This window comes from Hibiscus syriacus, unplaced genomic scaffold (assembly GCF_006381635.1).
Source record: "Hibiscus syriacus cultivar Baekdansim isolate YM2019G1 unplaced genomic scaffold, ASM638163v2 tig00111392_pilon, whole genome shotgun sequence".
Classification (NCBI taxonomy): Eukaryota; Viridiplantae; Streptophyta; class Magnoliopsida; order Malvales; family Malvaceae; genus Hibiscus; species Hibiscus syriacus.
Window position 1 is genome coordinate 4,338,855 of NW_024063078.1, and position 27,900 is coordinate 4,366,754.

Consider the following 27,900-nt stretch of genomic DNA (forward strand, 5'->3'; position numbering starts at 1 on the left):
AAGGATTCTATCTGGGTGATTGTTGATCGACTCACCAAGTCAGCGCACTTTATTCCTATTCGGGTTAATTATTCTCTGGGCAAACTGGCTAAGTTGTACATTTCTGAGATCGTTAGACTTCATGGTGTTCCGTTGTCTATCATATCTGATCGAGATCCGAGATTCACCTCCAGGTTCTGGAAAGCTTTGCACGAGGCTCTGGGTACTCGTTTGAATTTCAGTACAACTTTTCATCCTCAAACTGATGGACAGTCTGAGCGAGTGATTCAGGTGTTGGAGGATATGTTACGGGGTTGTGTGATTGATTTTCGTGGTAGTTGAGAAGATTTCTTGCCGTTAGCTGAGTTTGCTTATAATAATAGTTACCAGGCGAGTATTCGCATGGCACCGTACGAGGCTCTGTATGGACGTAGATGTCATACTCCTATATGTTGGACATAGTTGCATGATAGAAAAACTTTGGGTCCAGACTTGATTCGAGAGACTGAAGATACTGTCAGACTGATTCGTGATCGCTTAAGAGAGGCATTTGATAGGCAGAAGTCATACGCAGATAAGCGACGTAAGGATATCGAGTTTGAGGTTGGAGATCAGGTTTTTCTCAAGGTATCTCCATGGAAGAAGGTATTGAGATTTGGACGTAAAGGTAAACTGAGTCCGCGATTTATTGGGTCGTATCGTATTCTGAAGAAAGTTGGACCTGTTGCTTATCAGCTTGAGTTACCTTCCCAGCTCAGTCGTATTCATTATGTTTTTCATGTTTCTATGTTGAGGCGATACCGTCCAGATCCAGATCACATCATTCAGGTTGATGAGGTAGAGCTGAGACCTGATTTGTCATATGAGGAGGAGCCTGTTCAGGTTTTAGAGAGGGATGAGCGAGTTCTTCGGAATAGGCGTATTCCAATGGTCAAAGTTCAGTGGAGTAATCGTAGCCCCTCAGAAGCTACTTGGGAGACATTGGAGTCAATGGAGGTTCAATTTCCTCATCTGTTTTCATAAGGTAAATTTCGAGGACGAAATTTCTTGTAGAGGGGGAGAATTGTAACAACCCGAAAATTTTAAAATAATATTTAATTGGGAATTGAGGTTTTAATTGTAAAAATTGGTGGATTTTTTGGGACTAAATTGGAAGTTTTTAAAACTTGAAGCTTGTTTTAGAGTTAAAGAAAATTCAGGGACCAAGCCCTGAATTTACCCTAAAATGTTAGGTATGGGTTGTTATATACGTGAATTGGTTTCTGAAAATCAGAAACCAATTCCTCCCAAATTCCCTCTCCCAACCTCAACTTCCGACGACGATCCTGACGCCGTCCGAATTCCGATCGTCATTTTAAAACCACCATCGTGTTCATCATCGAGCGAGGAACAAACCCTTCAATTTAATTGAAGCGAAACGCTGCCAAACGTTGTGAATTTCAAGTCAAAGCATCGACGTTTTTTTAAGCTCAATCGCTTAGAAAATCCTAAATCCATCGTCGATCGTTGCTCCGTTTACGACACCTCCCGCACCATCGTGTTCCTTGTGCCGTTCCGAGTCCGCCGGTATCATCCTCAATCTCCGTTGACGGCGGCGCGTGGGGAGGTGGATCAGTCAAAGATTCGGCCAAGTCGAAATCGAGCTCTCCGCCATTCAAAAATTTGAACCGATCTTTGTAAGTATCTCGAAATCGCTCAAAATAATTTTTAGAAAATTTTTCCGTGATTTTTAGAGCCCCGTAGGACGTCGCACGCGCCACATCGCAGGCGAGTGAACGCTGAAAACCGGTTTTGACCGGTCACGACCCGTTTACCCGTTGACCCGACTCGACCGTTGACCCGACCCGTTGACCGTTGATCGGTGTTATTTTGGGAATTAATTCGGTTTAGTGCTATACGGGCAATTAATTCGAAATGGGAGCTATTTTGGTATTTTTTTGAAAAAGGTGATATTCTGGGAATTAATTCAAATTGGTGCATTTTGGGAATTAATTCGAAAAGGGTGCTATTTTGGTAATTATTAAAAAAAAGTGCTATTTGTGTAAAATGTTTGATAGTTTGTTGACCTCCCTTGACCAAAACTTTGACTGGCTTTGACCAGCTATTAAACGACCTTTGTTTTCGACCAAGAATACCTATCCTGATAGTTTTCGACGTCTCGAATCCGTTTTTGGGGTCCGTTTTGCTAAATTCAAACCCGAAAGTCTCCAAATCGTCAGTCAACCCCGTTGACTTTAATTTTGACCAAGAATTCAAAATTTCGGAAGGTCATACTTTATATTTTTCGACGTCCTGAATTTGATTCCGAAGTCCGTTTTGCCAAATTCTGACTCGAAATTCCCAAATCGAGCTTGTAAACCCAAAAGGCTTAATATTTTAATATTTTGATTATTTAAATGAGATTTGGTCAAGGATTTATTCAATAAAATATTTTATGAAAGTACTCGTGTTTCACCTGAGCAAGGATCAATTAGGTCCTGTATTATCCGTTCGTTAGATCAGCCTGAACCGCGTACTACGAGAATTACCCGTAGGTTTCCGTATATTATTTAAATAATATTTAGATTATTTATATTAGGATTCCAATATGGATTTTTCCAATTCGTAGGATCTAGCGCTGCAGCAGAACGTGATCGACAGACCTAGTAATAGGCTTCCCTATTTGATTTCTCATACTGTTACAGGTGTGTTTCCTAACAGTATTATATTACTGATTTAAATAATTTATCTGAATACCGAGTATTTGATATTTGATTTGCTGTATATTCTGATATAATTTCTGAATTAAGGTATTTCATACCGATTTCTGAGATCTGCTTATCTGATATCTGAATTATTGATTTGAATTTTGATTTCCGTATTTTTGCATATGGTTTCTAAGTATGAAATATTTGTTATGTTTTAAGTGATTAATCATTGTTTTCAATTGAATACATTCATTGTCATTTGGGGGGGTATTGTTGAAGGAAGATTTTCTGCAGACTTCTCGGCTTTGTGCTCAGGGTCTAAATGGCATGTGCGGTTGGGTGTATGGTTCTGGGGAACCTACACAACTATGATGTGAACGGATGGGGGTAGTGTTCATGTTTAAAAAAAAACATGTTGCATAAACCGATTTCATTGAAAGATTTTATCTGTATATTTTTCTTATATACTGTATGGAGCACACTGAGCTTTTTAGCTCATTCTGTAGTTTTTACCCTTTTTCAGATAGTAGCAGACAGTAAGCTAGCAGATTTGGCATCAGTGGAAATCAACTACTTATTTTGTACGAACATATATTTCTATATGTTTTTCAGTTATGTTTGGTGACATGTATTTGCTATAATTTTGGACATATCTGTATTATTAATATAATGTATTGTAAGATATTAAAAAAAAAACCTCTGAATGGGATATGTGACCACTTAGGTTTGGGTCTAACTCACAGACCGGGTCTAGGGGGTTACATTGTTATCTTTGAAGGGACTCTTCAGGTTAACAACCTTTTTCTTGTCTTGCCCCTGCAACCTTTGCCAAACCATTTTCGAAAAGTGGACTTTTGATGTGCTTGGCGTAAATCTCGGTCTATTCTGAGTCATTCACAATGCAGCAAGTGACATAACCTTTGATTATGGGCACCATGTATTCTTGATCGAACGATCGAACGTGACATAACTGCCTTGCAGAGTGTCTCCATTTTCCTTCTGAGTCTTTTATGACTATAGTCGGGCCTCTGCGTTTTTTATCTCTTGTATTACGTCCCCTTTGTCCATTAATGCAAATTATTTATGTTTAACGAACACATTTTTTTTGGATCAACACCTCTTTTTGAATGAATGATGCAAAAGATGAAAAATAAAATAAAAGATAACAAAAATGACAAGAGGTAGTGAGGTAAATATAATAATCAAAATAATCATGAAAATAAAAAGTCTTACCCCACATGCTTATCATTCCTACTCGGACATGATCTCTATCCCACATGCTAATTTTAAACAAATCCTAACTGCATATTTGTCTAGTTCGCATGCTTTGAACAGAAAGTAAAACAGGAAATAATTCTAGCATCCTAGGGTTTGAAATGAGGTTTTGGGGTGGGCTCTAATTCTCTATAATCTCTCGGTTTAGGTTCTAAAACGGTACCCGAGTTCTCCTTGCCGGTGCCCCCTTGAGCTTGCCAGACCCTTAGTCCTAAGCCCATCACAAGTTTGTGTGGACTAAGTTAAACTCGAGGGGAAACATTCTCTTATGCCCGCACGGTGAATAAATTCACACGAAGACATAAGGTATATGAATCCCGAAGGCTACTTGCTAGGCCCGCACGGTGAATAAATTCACACGAAGGCGTTGCTTTCACCCCCACTTAAAATAGGGTTCAGAGTTCGGGTATAGAGCCAGAGATAGAAAATTTTCAAAAATCTGAAATCATTGAACAAAATGTTAGTACAACTATTTATTTGAAAAATGATCAAAGGTAAATAATTACAATCGAATAAATAAATTTAAATTTTCAATTTTCACTCAAAAAGGCAACCGAAAATTAATTCTGGCCTAACTCACTTACCTGTCCCCAGCAGAGTCGCCAAGCTATCGTAAACGTCTTTCGGTTAAACCCAGAATCGGGCTTCGACTTGAAAAATGTGGATTGGGTTAGAGTCGCCACCGATCATTTAAAAATAAGTTTCAGGTTGATCGGACACCATCTTATCTGATCTGTGTTTTACCAGAAACGTGTCGGGCTCGGGAGTCGGTTACAGTCAAGGAAGGACTAGCACCCTTGAACCGCCCTTTCGGTACCAATTAATTTGTCAGTTGTATTTATTTGCGAAAATTAAAATTTAAAAGTATTCGATTCGAATTGTTTACCTTTGATTGGTTTAAATGAAGACCTTTAAAAGATAGAAACGTTAGACAAAAAATAAATAAATAAATAAATGTTTAAAAATATATATAAAATAAATAAATAATAAATCAAGAGGAAAAGAAAAAAAAAATAAAAAAATTAAATAAAAATTAAATAAATAATAAGAAAAATGAAAAAAAGTCAAAGGAAAGTAAATAAAAATAGAATAAAAAAATCAAAGAACACAAAAAAATAATAATAATTAAAAATGTTTTAAAAAAGTTAAATTTCAAAAGCAACAAAATAAAGAAAAATATGAATAAGAAAAAAAATTAAAAATAATAAAATAAAAAACGTAAAGGATCAAATTAAAACAAATTAAACTTAATGGGTTAAATTAGTATTAGAAATGAACTGCAAAATTAAAAATAAAAAGTTAGGGGGTAAACTAGAATGATTAAAATAATTTTTCATGCAAAAAAAGAAGGGTCACAATGGAATAAGTCAGAACCTTGAAGGGCCAAGATAATAATTTGCTTGAAAATTCCAAAAACAATGGATTACACGTGACCTTTTTCTCCAATAATAGTGAAACCAAATGCAGATTTGATTCATTCTTCCTCTTCTTTCGGCCTTCTCGCTTCAGACCATAGCAACGCCGTTCGTGGAGTTTTTGCAACGTCGCGCCGTCATTCATCATCAAGGTAAGTTCGCGAGCCATTCCTCATGAACCCTTCGCACCCCATTCGCAGCCACCGTCGTTAGAGCGGGTTATCATCAAACCTGCGAGCTTCGGCTAGCCAACCTATCTCTTACGCTACTGTGCTCGGTTATTCGTGGCCATGGTAAGGCGTATCTTCTCCGGGAAAGCACAGTTGACTTGGATTGCGGCTGGACAACACCGGTTGGCCGTGAAACCTTCCCCGTCGATTCTGATTCAGGTATTTCCCCCTTTTTTCATGATTTTCCTGTGCCTAATCGTAGTCCATTTCGTGTAAACTCGGGTGTATGATTCGTGTGTTCCCGTATTTTTCATGTAAGTCTCTAGTGTGCAATAGTAGATTTTTTTGCTTGTGTATCTCCCCCTCTGTTCGATGTACATGATTTTATAGCCAAAGCTATCGGCTATTTTTAGAATCATATACGAATTAAAACACTTGATTTGTTTTTTGTTGGTAATGGGTCGTTGTCGTGCTCTCCTTGCGCCGGAGGATCCGAGAATGGTGGTGTGTTGCGTGAAAAGCGGAGGAGAAGCGTGCGATCGTGGGGGAGTCCTTGCTGAAGAGGAAAATAGCGCTGGATGGGTTCACAGGTTCATTTACTGGGCCACTTGGTCTTGTAAATGGGCTAGGTGTAATGATTTTGGGCCCATGTCTAGGCTTGTAAAAAGAAGGAAAAAATGTAATTAATATATACATATTATATAATATATGCATTATATAATAAGGGAGAAATACGGTGTCTACAAGGAGAAATTGGGTAGTTGATCTGGATTACATACCTAGGGAGGCCAATCGTGTCGCTGATTTCATCGCCAAACAGATGGGGAATCACCATGAAGATACCAATTTGTTTGAAGATTACCCTAAGGAAGTTGAGGAGCTACTTATTGTAGACAAAACGGGTAGATAGGCGAATTTTGTACCTTTCTCAACCAAAAAAAAAGGTTGATATACTTCTATAATTTCACACACATTTAATCATATCGTTCTATCAGCTTTTTGCCCTTACTCTTTCGTAAAATTAAGTTTATTCCAACAAGCACATAGTAAAAGTAGATCTTTTATCTTCTTTTTATATCATGTCTAATTCGAATCTAAAAAACATTAGATCTTAATGTGATGGTAATTTTTATATAAAATTCCACGTTCATGAGCAACTTTCAAATAGCAAACGCTCAGTAAAAGTGTTTCACCAAAACGTTACTTTCTTTATCTTCCATAAGAGAGAGAAAAAGTATGGGCTACAGACCTAGCAAATAGGAATAACGAAATTTGGGGAAGAAAAGTCATATAAAGATTATACACAGGATGGGAGTGGGCAAGGGCAAATGAGAATACGCAAACACTCGTTCAGCTTCTGACAGAAAAATTCAAAGACTACAACAACTACTACCATCATTCTATCCAAGTAATTTTAACTTTTTAGGTTACATGAATCAGCTACCTTAAAATATTGACAACAGCAGCAGCCAATATATGATTTTCCTATTACTTTGTTCCTCCTTGCTTTAAACAAAGCTTTACATGTTGTGATGGGATGGGGTGAACAGTTTTTTCTTCTTAATTTTTTCTGTTGTCTTTAATCCTTTGCTCTGGCGGTACATGCAGTTTCTATATCAGGCACAAATAGATTTGTAAAATCTCGACAAAAGTGGTAATTCGTGTCAAAGATTATCGCATTAAGGCTGTGATGAAACCGACGGCCGCTCGTCTTGTTTCTCGATTTTTATACATCTAGACGGTGGACCAAACATGCTCAACACCACCTGAATGAGAACACTTGGTTAGTGCCTTTCGCTTTGGAAACTAAACTTACCTGGTTCTAGCCTTTCTACATAACGGAAAAAACGGACTCACCGGCAAAAATACAAGCCCGTGTAAGAAACCTAGAAGGACCAACGCTAGGTACATCTGGAAGTAATAGACCTACAAAACCGATGAGGGTAAAGGGTTAAAAATCTACAGGACAAAATGAATGGTCCCATGATTAAAAAGGTCAGTAAAGGAATTGGTACCACAAAAACTTCCGTCTTTGAGAAGCAAAGAACCAGCACCCCTACTAGCTTTGTCAAAGTGATTCCACTGCAAATAATTACATTGGATAACAACGGTAAAGCAAGAATAGATGGCTCAAACATGGTGTTTCTTTCTTCATTTATCACACTCCCGGCGTAAAAAGATGGAAAGGAGTGCGGTGGATGGTGTGCTTATAAGAGAAGGAAACAAACCTGAAGACAGAAGCTCCCATCGTACCCAGAGCTTCCTTTACCCTTTCATCTCTATTCCCGCTGCTTACCTGCACAAGGAACTTGTAATTTTATATCAGCAAAATGATGAATATGGTAAATATCCACACAGCAAATGGGGGTGGATAAACCATATGATTGAACTGAAAGCTGATCGATACTAACCGAAAACGCATGTGTTATATGCACGCAGAACTCAACTGCAATGCCAACTGACATAACAAGATTAACAACCGAGACCGCATTGAGTTGAATTCCGAGAATAGCCATCACACCCTGAACAGTTTAACTTTGTAAGAGGGTATAACATGTGCAAATAGAAAACCGAAGTAAAACCAGTTCAAACGAAAGAAGTATTAAGGTGACGGTCAGAGAATAGATTACCATAAGATCAACGAGAATCATTGCCAACACCAGCATGATGATCGCTGAGGTCCACAAACTATATTTGGGGGGAGAATGTCATAGAGATTAGTAATTATATAGGTAAACCCGATCGTTAAAGACTTTAAATGGAGGGACAAAATTAGGAAGCTAACCTGCATGTAATAACTAAACAAACAATAAATACCGCACCTGAAGGCAATCAAACATAAGAAAATACAATCGAGTGTTAGAAATTACTACAAAATTACAATCCATTGTAATAATGCCTGCTAAATACCAGTCAAATACAAATGTAAAATTCAGTTACAAAAGACGCAGATCAAAATTAAATAACACTTTTGAATTGTTAATGTGTACCAGAAATGCCTTAAAAATAAATAATTTCTGGGAAAATGTGTGTACTAATTTACGACACTTGAGCAGGTTTCTGCAAATTACTAACCAATTGCAATTGCAAGGTTGATGAGAGCTGTCTTCCATATATCAAGGTATTGCTCAAAGAACATATAAAACACGGAATATGGGAAGATTTCCATCTGCACCAGAAAATGTCAGTTAACAAACGCATATCATCGCAACACTAGCATGCATCTAAATTTGCAAATATATTACGAACAATAGACTGCTTGCATGAGAACTTAAATAAGTTCCCATGAAATGCTGGTGTAGGAGAATTAATGAGGACCATAAAGTCGTATAATGAGTAACAATTGTACCACGCAAAAGAAGAGCTACATAAGGATACCCAATTACGTAGGGAAAAATAGGTTTTCTACCGAAGTACAAATATATGAACCGAATCATTTAAGAAAAACAATTAAAATAGGTTTTCTACCGGGCAATTACGATTGATATCTTACCTTTAAAGAATCTGAAACCCTTGAAGCAAATTGTCGAGCAGCCCTCATTGAGTTAACATAATCAATCTAAAACAATTGAAAGACAATTAATGCTGCTGTAAGAAATGAGAGAGAAAATAATTAACAAAAATTGCTGCACTGACTATTACTTCTACCTGCTTATTGAGGGGTGTATGGTAGGTGCGGAATGATGATGCCTTAATAATACCATTTTCATATCCTGATAAAATATAAAACTGGTCATTACCAAATTTAAATTTGAATACATATTATTTAAGGATTCTATCTCAAAGTCCAAAAGGTAAGTGAAAATTGTCAACAAATGGTAAATTGGTGTGGTTGTGAATGGAAAACTTGTTCCAACAAACCTTGAAGTTCCACACTGCTAGTGTAAGCTCCATGTCCACCTTTTGAACAATCAGCAGAAGGTAAAGCATCAAGGAACCATGGAAGTTTCTCCTTAAACTGAGCCGTAGAGGGTCGATCATTATGTAAATCTGAGTGACGGAAACACTGAAACATCCCATAATTGTTAGTCACAATAACTGCTTCATTTCATGTTGTTGAGAAGATACTACTGTAATACCCCCAAAAAAAATCAGGCAGAATATAAGGGTTGTCTATTACCGTGGTGCAGTCTTTGCATACTTCACTCAACCCACAAGTAGAGTCATTGGCAGAGCAACAAGGAGGCTGGAAGAAAGAAAATTTAATTTCAGTGAACTCAAATGTATCCAATTACCATAAACCCAGTTTGGAAAACCTAATTCTGGCGTGATACGAGAAACATTACATTGAACTTATTGATATCTTCTTAGAAATGAAAACTGCTAAGCATAGCTAAGTTCGAACAGGAAAATAGAGATATCTGGTTATTTCACTAAAAAATGGTGCCACCACTACCAAAAAATGCTTACCTGTAAAGCTATCAAAACTCCAGTCTTGAAATTAGATACAGAATTATAGAACCAAATGAGGTTTGATACCTAAGTTCAAGTGAACTTCTTTGCATAAGCAAAATACATGAGGCCCAGCAGATGAAGTCAGGATACATTATTATTGGAAAGAGAAAAACTCCAGGCATATCATAGGATTGCATTAAATCTAACAATAAGTACAAAGAATAATAGGATCATAACCTGATCATCAGGGGGACAATAACTCCCATTAGTAAATTTCCGACAGCAACCGAATGCTTCCGGAGATACCCATACAAGAAAATCATCAAGCCATGAAGCAGCTGGCTTAGCAATATAGCTTGATTCTGGTGTCAAGGATGCTCTAGCTATCTGGAGAGGCAATAAGATAAGGCTGTCAAATCAAATGAAACGGAAACAACACTAGGCAAAGGTTTTTAGATATGCCATCTTAAAAACATAAACATGCTTCAACTAAATAGAAGAGAATGGTTTACTAAGATAAACCTAATATCATGAATGAACACTCAAGAGATACAATCTACTAAACGATTTTACCTCATTTAAAAGAGAGTCTGAGTTACATTGGCTGATGGAGCACAATTTATTCGTATCTATTGATTCTGAACTGAGGATAGAAAAACGTCAGCACGAAAAGGATATTTATCAACTATTCAACTATAAACCAATTAGATGAAAATTTGATAATTCCATCTTTTTTCCTTGATAAGCAATGAAGCTTGACATACTTATCAGAAAGCAAGCACTTCTTAAATGATAAGAGTTTAACACCTGTTATGGAAAATGCATAGAAGAATATTCACATGGAGCTCTAATAGAATCGGCCTAAAATCACAGTTTTCTGCCATTAGTAGTTTCCTTTATAATATCAAAAGAAAGTAAATTGCATCATGGTCTTCTTCAGGTGTTTATAATAATTCCTGATATATTTTAGACAGGAAATTCATAAGCCTTTAGAAGAGACAATACTATGCTCTGTCATTTATGGTATTAAAAATTTTCCATATGCAAGGTTCATCATGTTCATAGTTGATGCTCCAAGAATGAAAAACAACCAATATGTCTCTTCATACTTTGGACCAGGTAATCATCCTTTAAAACACAGAAGCAGGTACCATGTAGTAAACTGAAGAAAAAGAAACTAGAAATAAAATGGAAATACCTATAATTATAGTTCTTCACGACAAAATACAGTGGCGGCCCAATTCTGAGATACTCTGAAACATTATTGAAATAGCCCTGCAAAATAGAATGCAGCAATAACTCAAGGATAAGAATGGATATCATGTGATTCATTTCTCCATTCAGGAAAAAGGAAACAAAAAAACTGAACCTGAAGATATGAGTCTTGGGGAAGAACTATCTTTTGTTCCAAACCAGGCTCGATTCGTGTGGACAATGCCTACAAAAATTTCCAAGCATAAGAAGTTTACTTCAAGTCATAAGCTAAAAGAATAAAATAGATCTTTGAAAAAGTTAAAGCAACTTACAATGCTAGCCAATGAAAAGGCAACAAAAACAGAAACGACTAAAATTTTCACTCCCCAAAGACTGAGAATGGGAGCATGTACCACCTGAAAGTGAAAACAGAAACAAACTGAGAAGCAAAAAAATGAAGCTTGTTTTGAGAAGAAGTACAATCACATTGTTACTTAAGTTCTAAAGTAGACACAATTACCTTCATATACCAAGCAATAGCCCAGGTTTTCTCCCACCAATGCCTGAAGTTTCATAAAAAAAATATCTAGTAAGCCTTCATGACAGCTTCATGATGAGTAAGAAAGGGTTCAAAGTAATAAATAACTAATAAAACTAGTTATATTCTAATGTATGTTCAAAGAATCAAGATATCAAATCAATTACATGATTCATCAATCATATACAACACCGGCTATACCTTTCTCGGATTCAGCATATGTCGATGATGCTTTTATACATGGAAAACAATCAACCCTTCTACCCTCGGCTCGCAAAAAGTCAAACACTATCAGAGAAACAAAAGCAGTGACCTGCAGAAGGAAGTCCAACAAAACGGCCAGTGCTGCAACAGAAAGCATGGATGTGAGGGGAGTGGCATAATTGGCATAAAAGAAGAAAAAAACTGTTTCAATGTATATTACTTATAAAATGTACACAGTAGCATGTATAGACCTGCAAACATGGAAAATACTCGACACGCTGGCATAGGAATGAAACTTCCAACTGCAAACACAAAAACCTCAGATAGACTAGCAAGTGTTATCGATGGTCCCACTTCCACAAGTGCGTTGCTTATTCTTCCTTCTAGAGGTAAGTCCAAAGGTTGCCGCTTAACAGCATGCACCAGTATGCACATATTGTCCACTCCAACCTGTTACAGGATAAAGAGTTCAGAAGGCAAGCCACAACAGAACTTGGCAATGGAGAGATGGAACTTGACAGACAAAATGCTTGATGTAATTGTAATATACATCCTCCAAGTCAAGCACTTGATAGTTTCGAACTTAGAAACATCATATGAATTTGAAATATGCTAAAGGAGCAGGGCACTTACTGCAAGAACAAGAAAAGGAATAACTTCCATAATGATTAGGGTAGATTTTACTCCAACAGCACTGAAAAATCCTACTGATCCAAGAACTGAGAGCATGACAAGCACAACACCAGAAAGGCCAAGCAACACCTGGAATTTAATCAATCATACAGTACCCATCATAGAAGATAAGCAATGGAAAATGTTTCAGACATTCGTCCAACCCTAACAGGTAACTTTTGTTATCTTGTTAACCTATCTATGGCAGTCCAAGAATTCAAGGGACATTTATTTATAGCTCCATCCAAGCATAACCCAAGTCATCCAATAGAGCATAACATGGAAATTTTCAAAACCAAGAGAAGCTCTCATTTATTAGATATAGATACCTGAAAGCATGAATAAGGTACACTTTGTTTTGGTAAAAAGGTCATTTAACTAAGTTTCAGCAAATTGTTAATAGCATATAAAAGTGGTCCAGGAGAAGTCATACAAATGGTTGGATTTCTAATAGGATAACCAATATGTATCATTTGCTTTGTCCTTTCTTTCTGAGATGCATCAAGATGTTAGTCCACTAGACATAAAGTCCCTATTGCTAAAAGCAAAACTAATTAAGGGCTTGAATTTATGACTATTAACCTTGTTAAGTTAAATATGCAAAGGCTTGAATTCCGAAGCACTTGATCAGATAAATTTCAATAACAATGTTACAGAACCTCTCAACAGAAAAGCTTAAGCTACTAGGTGAGTATCCGAGAAATCAAACCCAAAAGGAGAATAGAAGGTAGAGTAATAATAATTTGAAACAAAATATTATTATCTGGAAAGAAGAATCATGAACAAGATACCTTAGATGAAATGTAAAAGGAAGATAATCGAGGCGTATCACCCAAGGTCAGAGATATGTAAGCAAACATCACAAGATAGCTTATCTGCGATAAAATATGGTGGAAGGAAAAAGAAAGCAGTCTGAGAAAATTAAAACAAAAAAATCATATTTACAAGATTAATGATTTTATTTAAAAGAAGCGTGCTGGAAGGCCTCTTAGGAATTCCATTAATTACAAAGGTTAGGCTTCTAAAAGGACTCAAGTGTCATGTTTTCAAGCCATAATAAAGAAAAACACCTACCAATATGGTTATGGCATCTGCAGTGCTTTCTCTTTTCAACTCCTCCTCGATGGAGCTTTCCGAAGAAAACGAAAATGTCAAATTTTTAGATTGCACCATAGGCAACAACTCATCCTGTTCCATAACATGGTATCACAGATCCAAGAAAGGCCAAGACAAGGCAATTGCAAAGACAATAAACACAATGATATGATGCAAGTACTTGTACCACACCTTTGCTAACTGAACAAAGGCCTTCTCCCAAGCCACAGCCTTTTGAGTTGCATTCCCTTCTTTGTCAAGAGCATTGTCTACCGGATAAGTTACTATAAATGCAGAAGCCTGTATGATAAATATCATTTTACGTTACAACATCCAACTAGATATTTATATGATAAAGATCATACATTCAAAGATCTGACTGCATTGGAAGCTCAGAAAAGTAAAATTAATACCTCAGTATAGTTGCTCCCAGAGAAACCTCCTAATACGGTGCTAGGATCAACTGGTGCTTTAAAAGCACTCATACATGATTCTGCAGAGGTATAATGCTGAAAGAATGCACAACTTGAAACATTAAAGGTCAACTCAGGTGACAAGAAGATAGTGAAAAAGAGAAATGTGAGGAAAAAACAAGAAAAGAATCAATAATTTAACTTTATTGTCAAGATCTATAACTTGAACATGCCTTAGAACAAAGGTTGGTCAATAAGTAGAAATGTGAAGAAGGCGATTACCTTTTAACCAAATAAACAAAGAGGTATTAGGATATACCTGAAAACAATAGTTGACATGATCCAGTCGATCATCAGCATCATAACTTGGATCCATTTTGAAATACTATCAAGAGAAACATAGTTAAATAAAATAGTAAAGAAAAAGGATTATAACGAAGAACTTGTAAGGTGCTCTAGAAATTCGATTAGTCTGGTCAAATATAAAACACAATGGAACTTACGACAATGATCATAAATAGTAACCTACAAAGATATCACATCAAATTGTTTTCAATACTAAACCATGCTTGTAAAAGAAGCAACTAAAGTGTATATGAAGAAATATGAAGACCATTGCTTTTCTGCTGAGATTGAACAGTAAATGGTGATAAACAATTCATCAGTTCCACTTCCACGCATTTACATTTCAATTGAAAATTTATGATTCCATATTCTTCATTCATGTGCAGACACAAGCATGCTACCTGTATAACACTTTGTGTGGCACAATCCTCACCCATCGGCTTCATGCAAATATCTGTCAAAGATATCCTTGAGCCAGAATAATTTCCCCGGATTCCATCAACCTGTTAAGTAAACTACAATTGTTCAAGACCATTCTAAGAGAATCTAAATGCACAAACCATAACAAATCCAATCACACTGTGTAATGTTAATCCAGCCTGATAAATTAAAGTAGAACCAATACCTTCTTCTGAATTTCAAATAACAACTTAATGTTTTCTTCGGTCACAATGCTGGGCGATTTACCATCCAAGGGATCTGGAATTGTTGCTAGTATTAGCTGAAAAACATAGGAAACATTGTTATTCCTAAGTAATACGAGAAGATGCGTGCACTATAAAAACAAAAAACAATGCTCAATCCAATAAATAGATTTAAACCAGTGGTTCTCATATAATATCTCATTAGAGAAGAAAACTAAAGAATGTGAGAAAATGATTCCATGAGGAAGAGAATTAAATAGTCAAAGTTGATTTAAATAAATAGGAAAAGATTTAAAATTTGTGAAATGAGGGCTATTAAATAGGAAATTATATTGCACGTTGATCAATCCAATGAAGAGGAATTTAAACTAATGGTTCTTAGATAATATATCATTAGAGAAAACAAGAAAAGAACGCGAGAAAAAAAAGTTTCTATGAGGAAGAGAATTATATAAATAAAGTTTATTTAAATAAAAAGGAAAAAGAGAGATGAAAAGATTTGCAGGAATTACACAAATATGGAAATTATATTGCCGACTAATGGTAGCACCCTAAAGGATATATATACCCAGAAAAAGAATTAGCAAGAATATTTTACTCCAGGAAAGGATGTGAAAATATAATATATTGAAAATTGCTAAGGTATGCCATATAACAAGAAAATATTACTTAGAATATATTGGCCTCAGAATCATTCTATTAATTTTACCCACTTGACCAGCAGCAACAAACAATAGGGGAACCGTATAAAATGGCAAAGAAGGGGGAAAATAGTATAAAACAGGGGGAAACCTGCTCAATTCTGTAAAAAGGAGATAGGTTGCTGTCAAAAAACCGTTTCTCTTCTGCAGCTTTACTCCCAGGTCCTACCCATAGCTGACATTGTTTTGGTAACAGATATTCAGATAATAGAAAATGTATGGAAAGATGCATGTAAGCAGAAGTTTATCAAAATCAATTCGCTGATCTCAAAATGCTTGACAACTGATTGTATACATCCATTCAAAACAACAAAGCAGACACTATATTTGAGCATAGAACAGAAACAATGCAAAAACATCATTAAGGGAATCAATATAGAACATGGCTTGCAAGCATGCCAGTGTCTCAGGTGTCAGTTTCTACAGATTAGCTGGAGAATGCATCTAATCATAATGAAACAGATCATTTAACTTATATCTCATGCAAGTAAACAGAAGCCTGGGATTATTGTCGCTGGATCAACCATGGAAGTTAGGATGTTTTACTCGATATATTTGAAATTATTACACATAGTGAATCCTGAGGATGAATTTTGTACCAAAGTAATCATAATTACTAACCTCTTTGAATGGAAACAGAAATGATTGATGGTTCAGTTTATATAAAGATGCATCTAGCTATTCAGCAGTCAAGTATTACCTTCTCTGGTCGTGTTTCCACCTTGAAACGGACTAGGCCCAAGCAAAGTAGAAGAACCATTCCCACGGACAAACTCAATACAAGGGTTGGATGTCTAGCAACCCATAGTCCATATTTCCTGAAGATAAGTAGTTTAGGACAGGATACGAGACTTAATCATTGCTCAACTGATGTAAGCCATTATACATAGAAAGTTAACCTGTAAAAGTTTGACATGTATCCTTGCACGACAGAAAGTCGAACCGCAGTGCTAATTTGATTGGCATCTTCTAGCCTCTAATATCAAACATGAAGCACAAAGAAGAAGAAGAATGGTACAAAATAGAAAGGTTGTCAAATAATAATTACAATTTCGTAAAGATTTAAGGCAGATGTGAATGCAATAAACTAAACTAAAATATCAAGTGTGGAATAGAATGAGATCAAAGAAAACAAGCACAAAGTTTAAAAAAAAAAAGGCACCTGCATGGGGAGGTTCTCTGCTTTTTGCCTATTAAGAGAATCAGATTGACCACCATCTGTTGTATCCAAAAATGGTTTCATTCGAAAAGATCGACTTCTTTTTCTTGTCTGATGGAACAAGCCCCATCCGAAAAACACAGAAACCAATACAACATAGAGGATTGCTAAAGCTAAATCGACACATTTGGCCTGCAGATTTTCAATGATTATAATAAATTAGAAAAACATGTATTGTGGCACAAATTAGGAAACCAACTGTGCTCTCATATGAATTAGAGAATTCTCATTCGTTACAAAGGATTTTAAAAAATGAAATAAAACAAAAAAAAATCTCACCTTAAGAGATCCAATTCGAACTGAACATTTAGCCCCATTATTGGAAGTAGATATAGCTGTATTAGAACAGACAGGAGATGAAGCGCAATCACCACAAGAACAGCCCAGTGAAACATCTCCACATGAATAAGTGGATACATTCATAGGTTTCATCCCAGATGAATCAGGAACAGTTGGCAGGAATTGAATGGCATATGGTGAACCTGGCAAGTTATTCGGTGCTCGCCTACCAATGAAAGCAAACCACTCTGCCAGAACCAATCAGTCAGATGATGAGATTGAGACATGATGCACAAGTCCTGAAATAAAAAACTTATAACTAGCACTTCACCTTTGAAATTTTTAGCACCAGCACCAATAAATTCCATAGCACGAGTATTCATGGTACCAAACTTGACGTCCTTGCAAGATTCATACAAACCCTCACCAAAATCATCAGTTATGTAAAAGTCAATTCCATCCACAGTCAAATTATTTCTGACCTGAAAAGAGAAATATCAAATAATTTATCATCTTTGATATAAAAATTTGTGCCCCCGAAAGAAGTGCAGGACCATCTGTCCAAAGAAGCATACATAAGACATTGTGTATGTTAGTGGTTAATTCAGATTTCCACCCATAAAATAGCGTTTGAAACAACAATGTGATTGAAGATATCATTCCCAAGTTCATATTGGTCAATAATATTTCCAAGCTTTTATAAGGGAGACACAATTTCATGATCATATAAAAAAAATATCAAGTTGTCTTATAACATGATCAGAGATTCCTGACCTGAGACACAGAAGTCACATTGATGAACAAACTTTGATTTGGAGAGCATGAGAGCTCACAGAACAGATTCAAAAAGTTTCTCAAGCATGCTGGACAGCCTACAAGGAAAGGAATTGCCTGCAGTAATGTATAAATTAAATATATCATGTTATGAAGAGATGAAATTTAGGAGCATGCAGTCAACTAACTCCAATTGATCAAAGCCGGCATAAAATCCATGATGTTCGAATGAAATTCATCACTTAAAATAATTGAAGCTTTCAGGTAAGAAACAAATATTATACTTCTGATAGAACTAGAAGGACAAGCAGGAATAAATGCAATTATAAGTAAAAAAGTGCGTCGTGCAAAATAACAATCTAATAACATCAAAAGCCACATAAGCAAAGCAGTAATCATTCACGTTCTCTAATAATTCAAGCTATCATAACAAAAACAGTAAAGCTGAACAATAAATCTTACTTGCTGGACTTGACTCCGTAGTGTATCAAATTGAGCTTCTGTACAACAAACATTTCCGGTGATTGTTGGGCACAAACTTTGAATCTTGGACGAAAGTAACTCATCAGGCTGAGAAGCATAATAAGATATAAACGTCAAATAATTAGAGTTATAGTTTGTAACAGTTTTTTCCCAAATCTATTCAGAATAAAAAATAAAAAGGAATTTGTGCAAATTGGCTCGAGGAATATAGTTCATATCATACGAGACTGTCAGGACCTGAATTAGTACAAAATTTATGTGAGACAGTTATCAGTAACTTACCTTTACTGCAGGAGAACCAGAAGCACAGTTTACTACTTTGCCATCACTTCGTGCTCCGCAAATGTCATACATTGCACAATATCCTTCAGCATGTCTCTGCCTAGACATAACAAACACAAACAAGAGGGGGGAAACAATTAATAATAATTTACCAATCAAAATTTTCAATCAAGTTGAAATAAATTAGCAATTGTCATCAATTACTGTATAGATTTTCAGAAAGCGCAAATTTAACCAATAATTGTTGGAGCTATTATTTACAGGGAAAAAAATAAAAGCACCAAAAACGTATATACCTAGCTCGCTTCAAAATGACAGCTCAGAACAATAAATTTGAGCTGCACTGAAATTTATTGTTTTTGTGTTTTGTAGCAAAGTTGGCAGAGATAAGCAGGAATAAGTCATACCTTAGTTCATTATTGCTCGGCTGCGAAACGGCCACTTGTATAATCAATAAAACCTGCACAGACAAAACAAAACTGCAGATTCAGCTAAAATGAACAAGGACAATTTAATTGTAATCTCTTTTTTTCCTATTTTAACAAAATCTTCCGCTCAAATGAAAAGTCAGAACCAAAATATGAAACTGCACAACTTCTTAGGCCAAGAATTAAATGCTATTTTGAAGAAAAAAAATCAGTTTCTATGAAAGATTGACCAAAACAAACTTTCAAGAATTAGAAACAGAGCAAACAAAATATAACTTGAATTCTACATTTCAAGCCTCGATTTCATTTTTAAAAAATGGAGAAAAAAAGGAAGTTGATCAAGCAAAGCATTTGACAAGCTTTGACAAAAAAAATAAGAACATGATCAGATATTGTAGATCTCACGGAGTTCAAGCGTAAATAAGGCTCAAAACGACACATGTTTTTCCTTCGAAACAAAAAGTAAACGACTAGAGAAGCCAGAATTAAACATAAAAAGAAAAGTAAAATCCGAACAATGGAAGCAGAGGATGAAAGCGACGGAAACACTTACCTGAAACAAGGAAACGAATGAAAGAAATCCAGAAGGAAGCGCTGATCTCCGGCGAGAGGAGTCCATTCTGTTTAACTGCAGAAAGCCTTCTGCTGCAGCTTTGCTGGTCTGAGTGAGAGCAAAATATATATAAATATAAAAGGGAAAAGAACTGAAGTCGTTAAGCCGAGTGAGGCTGTGAGGGACTGAACGGGAGGATTGCATTTGCCCAAGGAAAAACGGTGTATAACTATATATACATTCGAGCCAAATATACAGCTGCCGGTTTTACGCTTTCCAAGGGGAATTAAATTTAAAAGGAAGAAAACTAAATTCCTGGCACGATTTCGATTGAGGAGATTTATGTATACACTGTATTTACGATGCCACCCTCGTTTTCGGTTTGATTCGTCCGGGTATTTGTTGGGTCGGGTCTCGTTGAGTTCGTTCTCAATTGTGGAAGTGATTTTTACAATTGTGGTCGACATTTTTTTTACTTTTTTATAGAATTAATTACTCAATACATATGCAAACTATATCTAGATTTTTGTCCTCTCAATTTCATGATTTCGTCATGAATAATTTAGACTGATTTACGTCGCACGCCTAATTTTACTAAGTGAGTCTCCCATCAAATTTTTTTTATATACACAAGAAATCTCAAACACGTGACATACTTAAGTGACATCAAATTATTTATCACTTGAACGAATCGTCATTAATTTGTATCTAGATTTTAAATAGTGTTGAATATGTTTAATTTATATATTTAATTTATTATCTTTTTTAAAATAATTTTCTTTATTTAATAAAATTAATAAAAAAATATTAGTTTAAAAATATATATTCAAAGATTCTCACATATAATATAATTATATTAAGATCCATTAATTAGTCGATTGATCAGAAATATTTATGTTAAATAAATTTATATATCAATATTTATCTTGAAAATATAATATATATATATATAACTAATTTTATTCAAAGTGGTAAATATCTTAAATCATGATAAATATTTAAAATCATAATCGTAAATTAAGCACATTATTATGACAATTTTCTATAATCATTGAAACAAAACTAGTGATTTAATATCACATAACTACCATACAATGAAAGATTAAAATATAACCAATAAAACTCGAACAAATATAGATATAAACAAATCTAATCACATCAGCAAACAAACCACGAAATGAGATCAAACTATTGAAATACCATTGACAAACCGAAAATCAAACTCAAACTATGTGAAAAGTTATCCATAAACGTATAACGGGTATCCAAATCCAATTCGATGGTCCAAAACATGGAAGATCTATAGTATAACATATAAGTGTCATATTAATCAGTCGTGGCAATATCAAATCAACCCTTAGAAAAAAGATAAGTGAAAACAACGATCAAATAATCGAAAAACTTGTCAAAAGACAAAAAAATGTTTCATAAAGATATGAAAATGTGTCATACATACAGACTTACTGAAAATAAAAGATAAAAAAATAAAATGGCATTAAAAAATACCAATAATTAACCACCAATATTAAAATTTGTGCCGACACTGATCAACAAAAAAAATTAACTACTTACCAATAAAAGAAATTTAAAACTCTATAATACATGTTTACTTAATAAAAAAAGTAATAATACTACTATATCGGTTTTAAGTAAATTAAAAACTCAATATCAGCTTACAACATCTTCTGTGGACAATTTTTGAAAATTATCCATCTTTGGTGATTTGTACTTTTTTTTCTCCACAGTTGCAAAGTATGTTGCGGGGATGAGGGCGTAATTGGAAACTAATGATGAGACTGAATTACTTTATAAAGATGAATGAGAATGAAGCTCAGTTGAAATGTTACCCAAAAATCATATAAAACAAATTATTTATTAAAATACTACTCCATTTACTATTATTTACAAAATTACCACCCATTTGAATAAAGTATTTGTTAGTATTTATAAAAATGTCACCTATCTAGATATAACGTGTTCTACAAGACGCACCACCTTACGTATACATAACAAAGCATATTATGCAGAAAACATATTATGTTGATTTGGCAGTACTCGTGCAAAACATATTTAATAAAATGTATTTTTTAAAAATTAAAAGAATTATAGGAGCCAAAGATGTAATTTGATACATATTGGCTTCATAAATTAAAAATGCTAATAGTGTTAGGTTATATAGGCACAAATTGAGTGTAGGTTTTGTTTGTTAACAATGTGAAATTAAAAGCTAAAATCAAATTTTTACCTTTTTCTCATATAATCTTTAGTTTTTTTTATTTGATTTAATACATTTTAAGTAATTTATCGACTTTAGCCTCATTTATATTAAAAATAAATAAATATTTTAATATTCTAAAATATTAAACAATTAATCTTATAAATTATGAAACAATTTTTTATTAAAAAATTTGTATAAATATTGAACTATAATAATCTTTCATATTCAATAATAAATTATTACAATATAATTATTTATTCTTTTTTGTTTTTCAGGTATTAAGAATAATATTTCAAAAAAAGGTGATCTAATGAATTTAAATTTTAATAAATTTATTCTTATTAAAAGTCAATTTTCTTTATATTTATTGTGTCAATGTAACAATTCATATTTGTTATATAGGATTCAACTTAAATTATAGATATAATTTTTTTTGTTTATAATTGGATTTACAATGATATATTGTAAACGTAAATAAAATAGAGATAAAAAAAAGTTAGAAGAAATATTATTTTATTCTTTAATCTCACATTGTTATAATAAACAAAGGCTAGCACTCCATTCACTCATATATAAACTAACCTCATTTGCTTTCTAACTCATGGAGCCAAAATTTACTAAATTATGTATTTGCTCCTTATAGTTTTATTTTTAAAAAAAATAAAAGTGTGTTTTATTAAAATTCATTTTGCCATGCATACAAAAAGACGTTTTTTTATAAAAAAAAAAACATTTTTACTTGCCTGAAAATATGTTTTCTACTTATCGCGCTCTTATTGACAAAATAGGTATTAGATTAATAAATAATGATCGATGGATATTAATTTAGTAAATAATTATTTTTAAGTGGTTTTCTATTAAAATTGTCAGTTTAGTGGGGTAAGGTCCCACGGCAAAAGGATTAAAAAAATAATCAGTGTCAGTCACTCTCACACCAGTTCACACTTGTGGGAACTGGCTGACCCTAATTATGTGTGGAAGTTCAGATGAGGTTCCACTGACAAACCAGCGCACAACTGAAAAAAGAAGAAAAAGTCATCGGCCCCGAGCCTTTTACATTTCACAGTTTTTGGACACCTTGGAATTGCAAAATGGATGCTTCGGTTTTAGTGCGTATGGTTGTTGTGTGAAAACAACCCAACCATTATTGCCTTACTTCAAATTTATACAATACGTTTGTCTCTTCACAATATTCCGACAAAAATATATTACATATTTATATTTAATATTTATAACTACTTTTTGATAATATTATTTCGAAATGCTTCCTTAGTTAGATAAACTTCCTAGGCGTGAGAAAATAGGTACAATTGAGTTTAAGGTGGGAACCTTTAGGTGAACACACAAATCAATACTCCGGTCTTATTCTAAGGTGCAACAAATGATTAGGTGATCAGTGTATGAATCATAGTGAAATTTATTATGATTTCAATTTATCATTCCAACTTTTATTTGAGTTTGTTTTTATTTATATTTAAATATTAATTTAATTATATATTCTAATAATTGATTTTACTTATAATTATTTTTAAAAAATTATGATTATATTTATATATGAAACTATATATATTTAAAGTATAAATATTCTTTTAAGAAAATTGTAGTGCCTTAATTCACATTTACCCAACATCTAGTTCTAGATTTCTAGAATGATCAACAATAATTACGCCTTGTCATGTATTGATGTAGTATCCAACAATAATAAGTTTCTTATAGGATGCAATAGGTTTTGGAAACTTGTATAAATTTGTCCAACTAAACTACTCCACGCACATTTTGGCAAACCATTATCGAAAGTGACTTTCGAACACTAGACTATTATCCATCAATATATAAGAAGGGATGGATGGATGGAAATATGTTAGGATGCAGTCGCATATTTAGAAATTTTGATATTTTTTTATATTTTAAATTTTTATATTTTTTATTGATTATCTAATTTCACGCATGTTAAAATTTTATAATTTTGTATGTTTTAAATTTTTTAATACAATTTTTTAAAATTCGCATCTCCTTGACATAAATTTATGCTTTTGATAATGTATACAAGTTTATTATATAATTGTGTATGTTTTTTAATTTTATTTTATTTTAAATAATCTAGGTGATTATAAGGTAGTCTTCGTTTATAATTACTTTAATAATTAGCTGTGTACATACATCATACACATCATGTAATTGCTTGAATTCATAATATCAAGGGCGATTAACACTTCATTTAACAACTAGTTCATTCAATGAATTATATTTTAAATTAATATATAAGTATAAAAAATCTCAAAATTGATGCACAATTTTAATATAACATTTGAAGAAATCAATGAATTTGGTTCGTGTTACGTTGACATTTTAATTAATCAACATAAATATCCGATTTAATATATGCATATATTAATTGGGGGATCAAATATTCAATTTAAAAGATTATCATAACCACATTAGTCTCTTTTCTTTTTTAATTTTGTGATTGGCGTTGGCATCAATCTTGGTTTTGTTTGTCGACCGTCATTATTATTTATTTATTTATTTGTTTTATTATAGCATATCTTTGTTTTTTTCTTGATATTTTTCTTAATAATTATGCTTTTTTGGCACATATTTTCTGCTATATAGAACATTTTCGGTTGTTTTCATTTGTTTTTTTAGGGTTGGATTTGACACCGCTACGATCGAATCAAAATGACACTTATTTGTTATCATTATGATCTTTCCTGTTTGAACCCTCATATTGAATTTGGATATGCGATTTACGTTTGTGGATAACATCGCTCGATCATGATTTACAGTATGTCGGTGGTTTAAAATATCATTATCACAATTAAATCAATGAGCATCGCATTGCAAATATATAACATATCTTGTACGCAACACTGAATTGACTCATCAAATTGAAAGAACCCCACACTTTTATTATTGTTGTTATTCAATCAACTGGTAAATTATTTTTCTCAAGTTTAGCTTGTGAATTAAGCGTTTGATCGGGGTCTAATCTCAATTAAATGGTGATTGTATAAACTCATAATTTTATATCTCTATTAAAAAATAATATATCGAATTTTACAATTAATCAAATTTGATTCCATAATCCTTTTGTGACATAGTAAGATGTTGATCCGAATCATTCTATCACGTGACATACATAAGCCATTAAAGATATTTATTTCTTATTGGAAGTGTATTCATATAACATATTTCAGAAAACTATTAACTATTATTTAATTAATATTATCTTTGGATTATAACTGTTATGTGAGGCAAATAATCCAGCTCAATGCATCTTCCTATTTTGTCTTTAACCAAAGTTTAGACTTCGTAGTGAAGGACAGAGGCGTCTTCTCCGCTTCAAGCTCACATATGTATAAATTTAGGGTAAACTTTTCCCAAGGTCATTAAACTATTGGTTTGATTATATTTTGATCAATGAACAAAATTTTTTCAATCAAACCACTTAACTTTCAACTTGATTTCAATTAAACTACAGATGTTAACTGTTAATAGAATTATTGATGTGATAGTTAAGTGAATTTGTATACTAATATATTAAATTAGATATAATTTAGTATATGAGAAATATAAGCTGCGTTTTGACATTAAATTAATATATTAGAATAAAACACCTATCAAGAAATAGTTGTAACCCATAATTCTAAACATAATTTATGCAAATTTGATTATTCAGTAGATATTTTAATTCAAATAATATCCTGATCTAAATTTAAGAAAATAGCAGGGGCCATTATGGAGAAGTGCATAATTCATTTCTCCTAATTAATTAATCACTTGTAGCTTATTTATGTTCCTTGTACGTTGGATGGAGCCATAAGTCTACTCAAATCAGTCATTGTATAAATAAATATCATTAAATATTCACACCCGCAAAACTTGGGTTTGAGTTTTTGTTGATGGTTATGTTAGATATTTTGGTACGATGAGCCAGTATTTAAGTCATCGTGAGTAATTGGGCAGTTGGGTAGGTGTGGGAGTAATGATAACGATATGATACTGCACAGGAATTCAGAAATTTAAAATAAAATTTATTTTTTTTATATATTTTATTAAAAATAATAAATGTACAAAAAAATTAATATTTTTTTAAAATGATAGGAATGCACTTGATCTCTTAATAGCCTTAATGCATCTATCCCTGTTATGATGGGGACGACTTTACTCTTTGATCAAGAGAGATATATTTAGATTTATCAAAAATAAAATAAAATTTGATAATCGAATAAATAAATATTATATTTATTTTTAGACTGTATAAAATAAAATAAAATGTATAATTGAACAAAATTGATACTTGAACAAAACATACATCCATAGTTCAGGATTTAAATATGTTAGAACTTATTTTTACAACTCAAAATTAATACGTTTATCTGTGAGATTATTAAATATTATATTGTTTAAATATAAGTTATTTTAAATGTTTATATGACTTCTTAAATATAGCATAAGGTTTATGTATGTACTGTACATATTTTTTTCTTAAAAACAAAACAAAACAATTATTTTTGTCCCTTTTTTTAACTTTCTTTCATTTTGATCTAATATTTTACAATCACACCACTAAATAGATAAAAGCATGACATAATTTTACTTTACCTTACAAAAAGTATCAATTCAAAAATAATTTAATATATATTAATCTTGTAAATCATTCTTGATTAATGATATTTCAAATTAAAGAACATAAATTTATCGTTATTATAATTAGTCTCATCCACGTTATTGTGTTTTACATCACCTATAAATGTTTTAACGTGGTCCAAAGAATTATAAAAGTTTTTTTAAAATAATTATAAAATAATATTTATTTAGATAATTTTTTAATCGATTAACAACATAATATACTTCATATTATATACATAGATGTTTAAATATATATAATCTAAATAAAATAATGATTTTTCTTTATTATTAAATTCCCTCAATATATTTGGTGAAAGAAAGGTTAAAAATCCGTTGCAGTCACAAATGTTGTTGGGAAATCGTCTCACCAAGGGCACAGTGGGCAGGAGAGAAGCGGCTACTTTTGGAAACCATTTGGAGTAATGATTGATATTCATCTGACGAAATCATGACCCTCGGCGCCACGCCTCGATCATGCATACTTTTTACACACACCACATGCCACATGGACACCGGGCGACGCCTCTTCGCCTCTTCCTAATTAGTCCTTGCATCACAACTCACAGCTAAAAGCAGATTTCTCACTAATAAAAAAAAACAGAATGTCTTTTTCACACAGGGAAGGTCAAATAAGTACCAGCTGCCAGGTGGATTTGTGTACGAAATTCTTTTGTTTATTTTGGCCCTTTCCGAAGTTAATTTCCCATGCGGATCGTCAATTGCGTTGCGTATGTGTGCGAGCGCTGCTATTGCGCTGGTTATCCGGCGCCCGTGACATTTGTGTTAGATACGGCCATATACCGATGTACGTTTTCTATTTCATTAATATTTAGATTTAATAAAAAAATAAATATTCCAATTATATATCTTATTAATTTTAAATATTTAAATTTTTATTACTGAAAGTGTTTAATATTTTAAAATTACTATTTAAAGTGTTTAACTTGTAACGGAGTTAAAAAAATATTATTAAATTAGTGTTTGTCACGTAATATATTTTTTAAGTTTATTTTTTAAAATTAAATTATTAATTTTTAAAAAATATTCTAAAATATCTAAAATATCTCTAAATCTATTATGTCATCAGTGAACAGTCACTACTTATCACCTTTTTTATCGTTAAATTCCTACTAATAAGTTGTATCCTTATTGTCACACTTCGTCTTAAATCTCGTAAAAAACATATTTTTCATCTCAATCATTGTTTATTCATCGTCATCAATGAGACTACACCACAAACCGAATCTTTTTGACTGTCGCTCGTCATCTAATCTTCCATCTTTAAGGGAATTTAAAAATTTGGTA

General features: G+C 33.1%; 1 protein-coding gene across 1 annotated transcript; it reads right to left on the bottom strand.

Annotated features, from left to right (window-relative positions):
* Nucleotides 1-6,930: 6,930 nt before the first annotated feature.
* Nucleotides 6,931-20,024, bottom strand: LOC120160721 (NPC intracellular cholesterol transporter 1-like). The gene is made up of 39 exons (XM_039171070.1): nt 19,746-20,024; nt 19,172-19,224; nt 18,765-18,864; nt 18,462-18,569; nt 18,000-18,116; nt 17,557-17,707; nt 17,226-17,473; nt 16,890-17,078; nt 16,627-16,703; nt 16,428-16,545; nt 15,819-15,902; nt 15,008-15,103; nt 14,784-14,885; nt 14,357-14,422; nt 14,038-14,133; nt 13,817-13,924; nt 13,604-13,717; nt 13,321-13,404; nt 12,491-12,619; nt 12,109-12,307; nt 11,855-11,998; nt 11,646-11,678; nt 11,448-11,554; nt 11,291-11,359; nt 11,120-11,196; nt 10,495-10,564; nt 10,159-10,308; nt 9,647-9,712; nt 9,388-9,532; nt 9,175-9,239; nt 9,020-9,085; nt 8,602-8,695; nt 8,312-8,348; nt 8,157-8,214; nt 7,938-8,048; nt 7,755-7,822; nt 7,542-7,608; nt 7,384-7,452; nt 6,931-7,292 (listed from the first exon to the last, which is right to left on the bottom strand). The coding sequence occupies exons 1-39, from the start codon at nt 19,947-19,949 to the stop codon at nt 7,206-7,208; spliced, it is 4,026 nt and encodes a 1,341-aa protein (XP_039027001.1). The 5' UTR covers nt 19,950-20,024; the 3' UTR covers nt 6,931-7,205.
* Nucleotides 20,025-27,900: the final 7,876 nt, after the last annotated feature.

What these genes read in the sequence shown, in the direction of transcription:
- LOC120160721 (XM_039171070.1), bottom strand. Translation starts at nt 19,949, where the DNA reads ATGCAATCCTCCCGTTCAGTCCCTCACAGCCTCACTCGGCTTAACGAC. An exon ending in TATGCAAAGACTGCACCACG is followed by an intron (nt 9,533 to 9,646) that starts GTAATAGACAAC and finishes GGGATGTTTCAG; the next exon opens with TGTTTCCGTCACTCAGATTT. An exon ending in ATACACCCCTCAATAAGCAG is followed by an intron (nt 9,086 to 9,174) that starts GTAGAAGTAATA and finishes CAATTGTTTTAG; the next exon opens with ATTGATTATGTTAACTCAAT.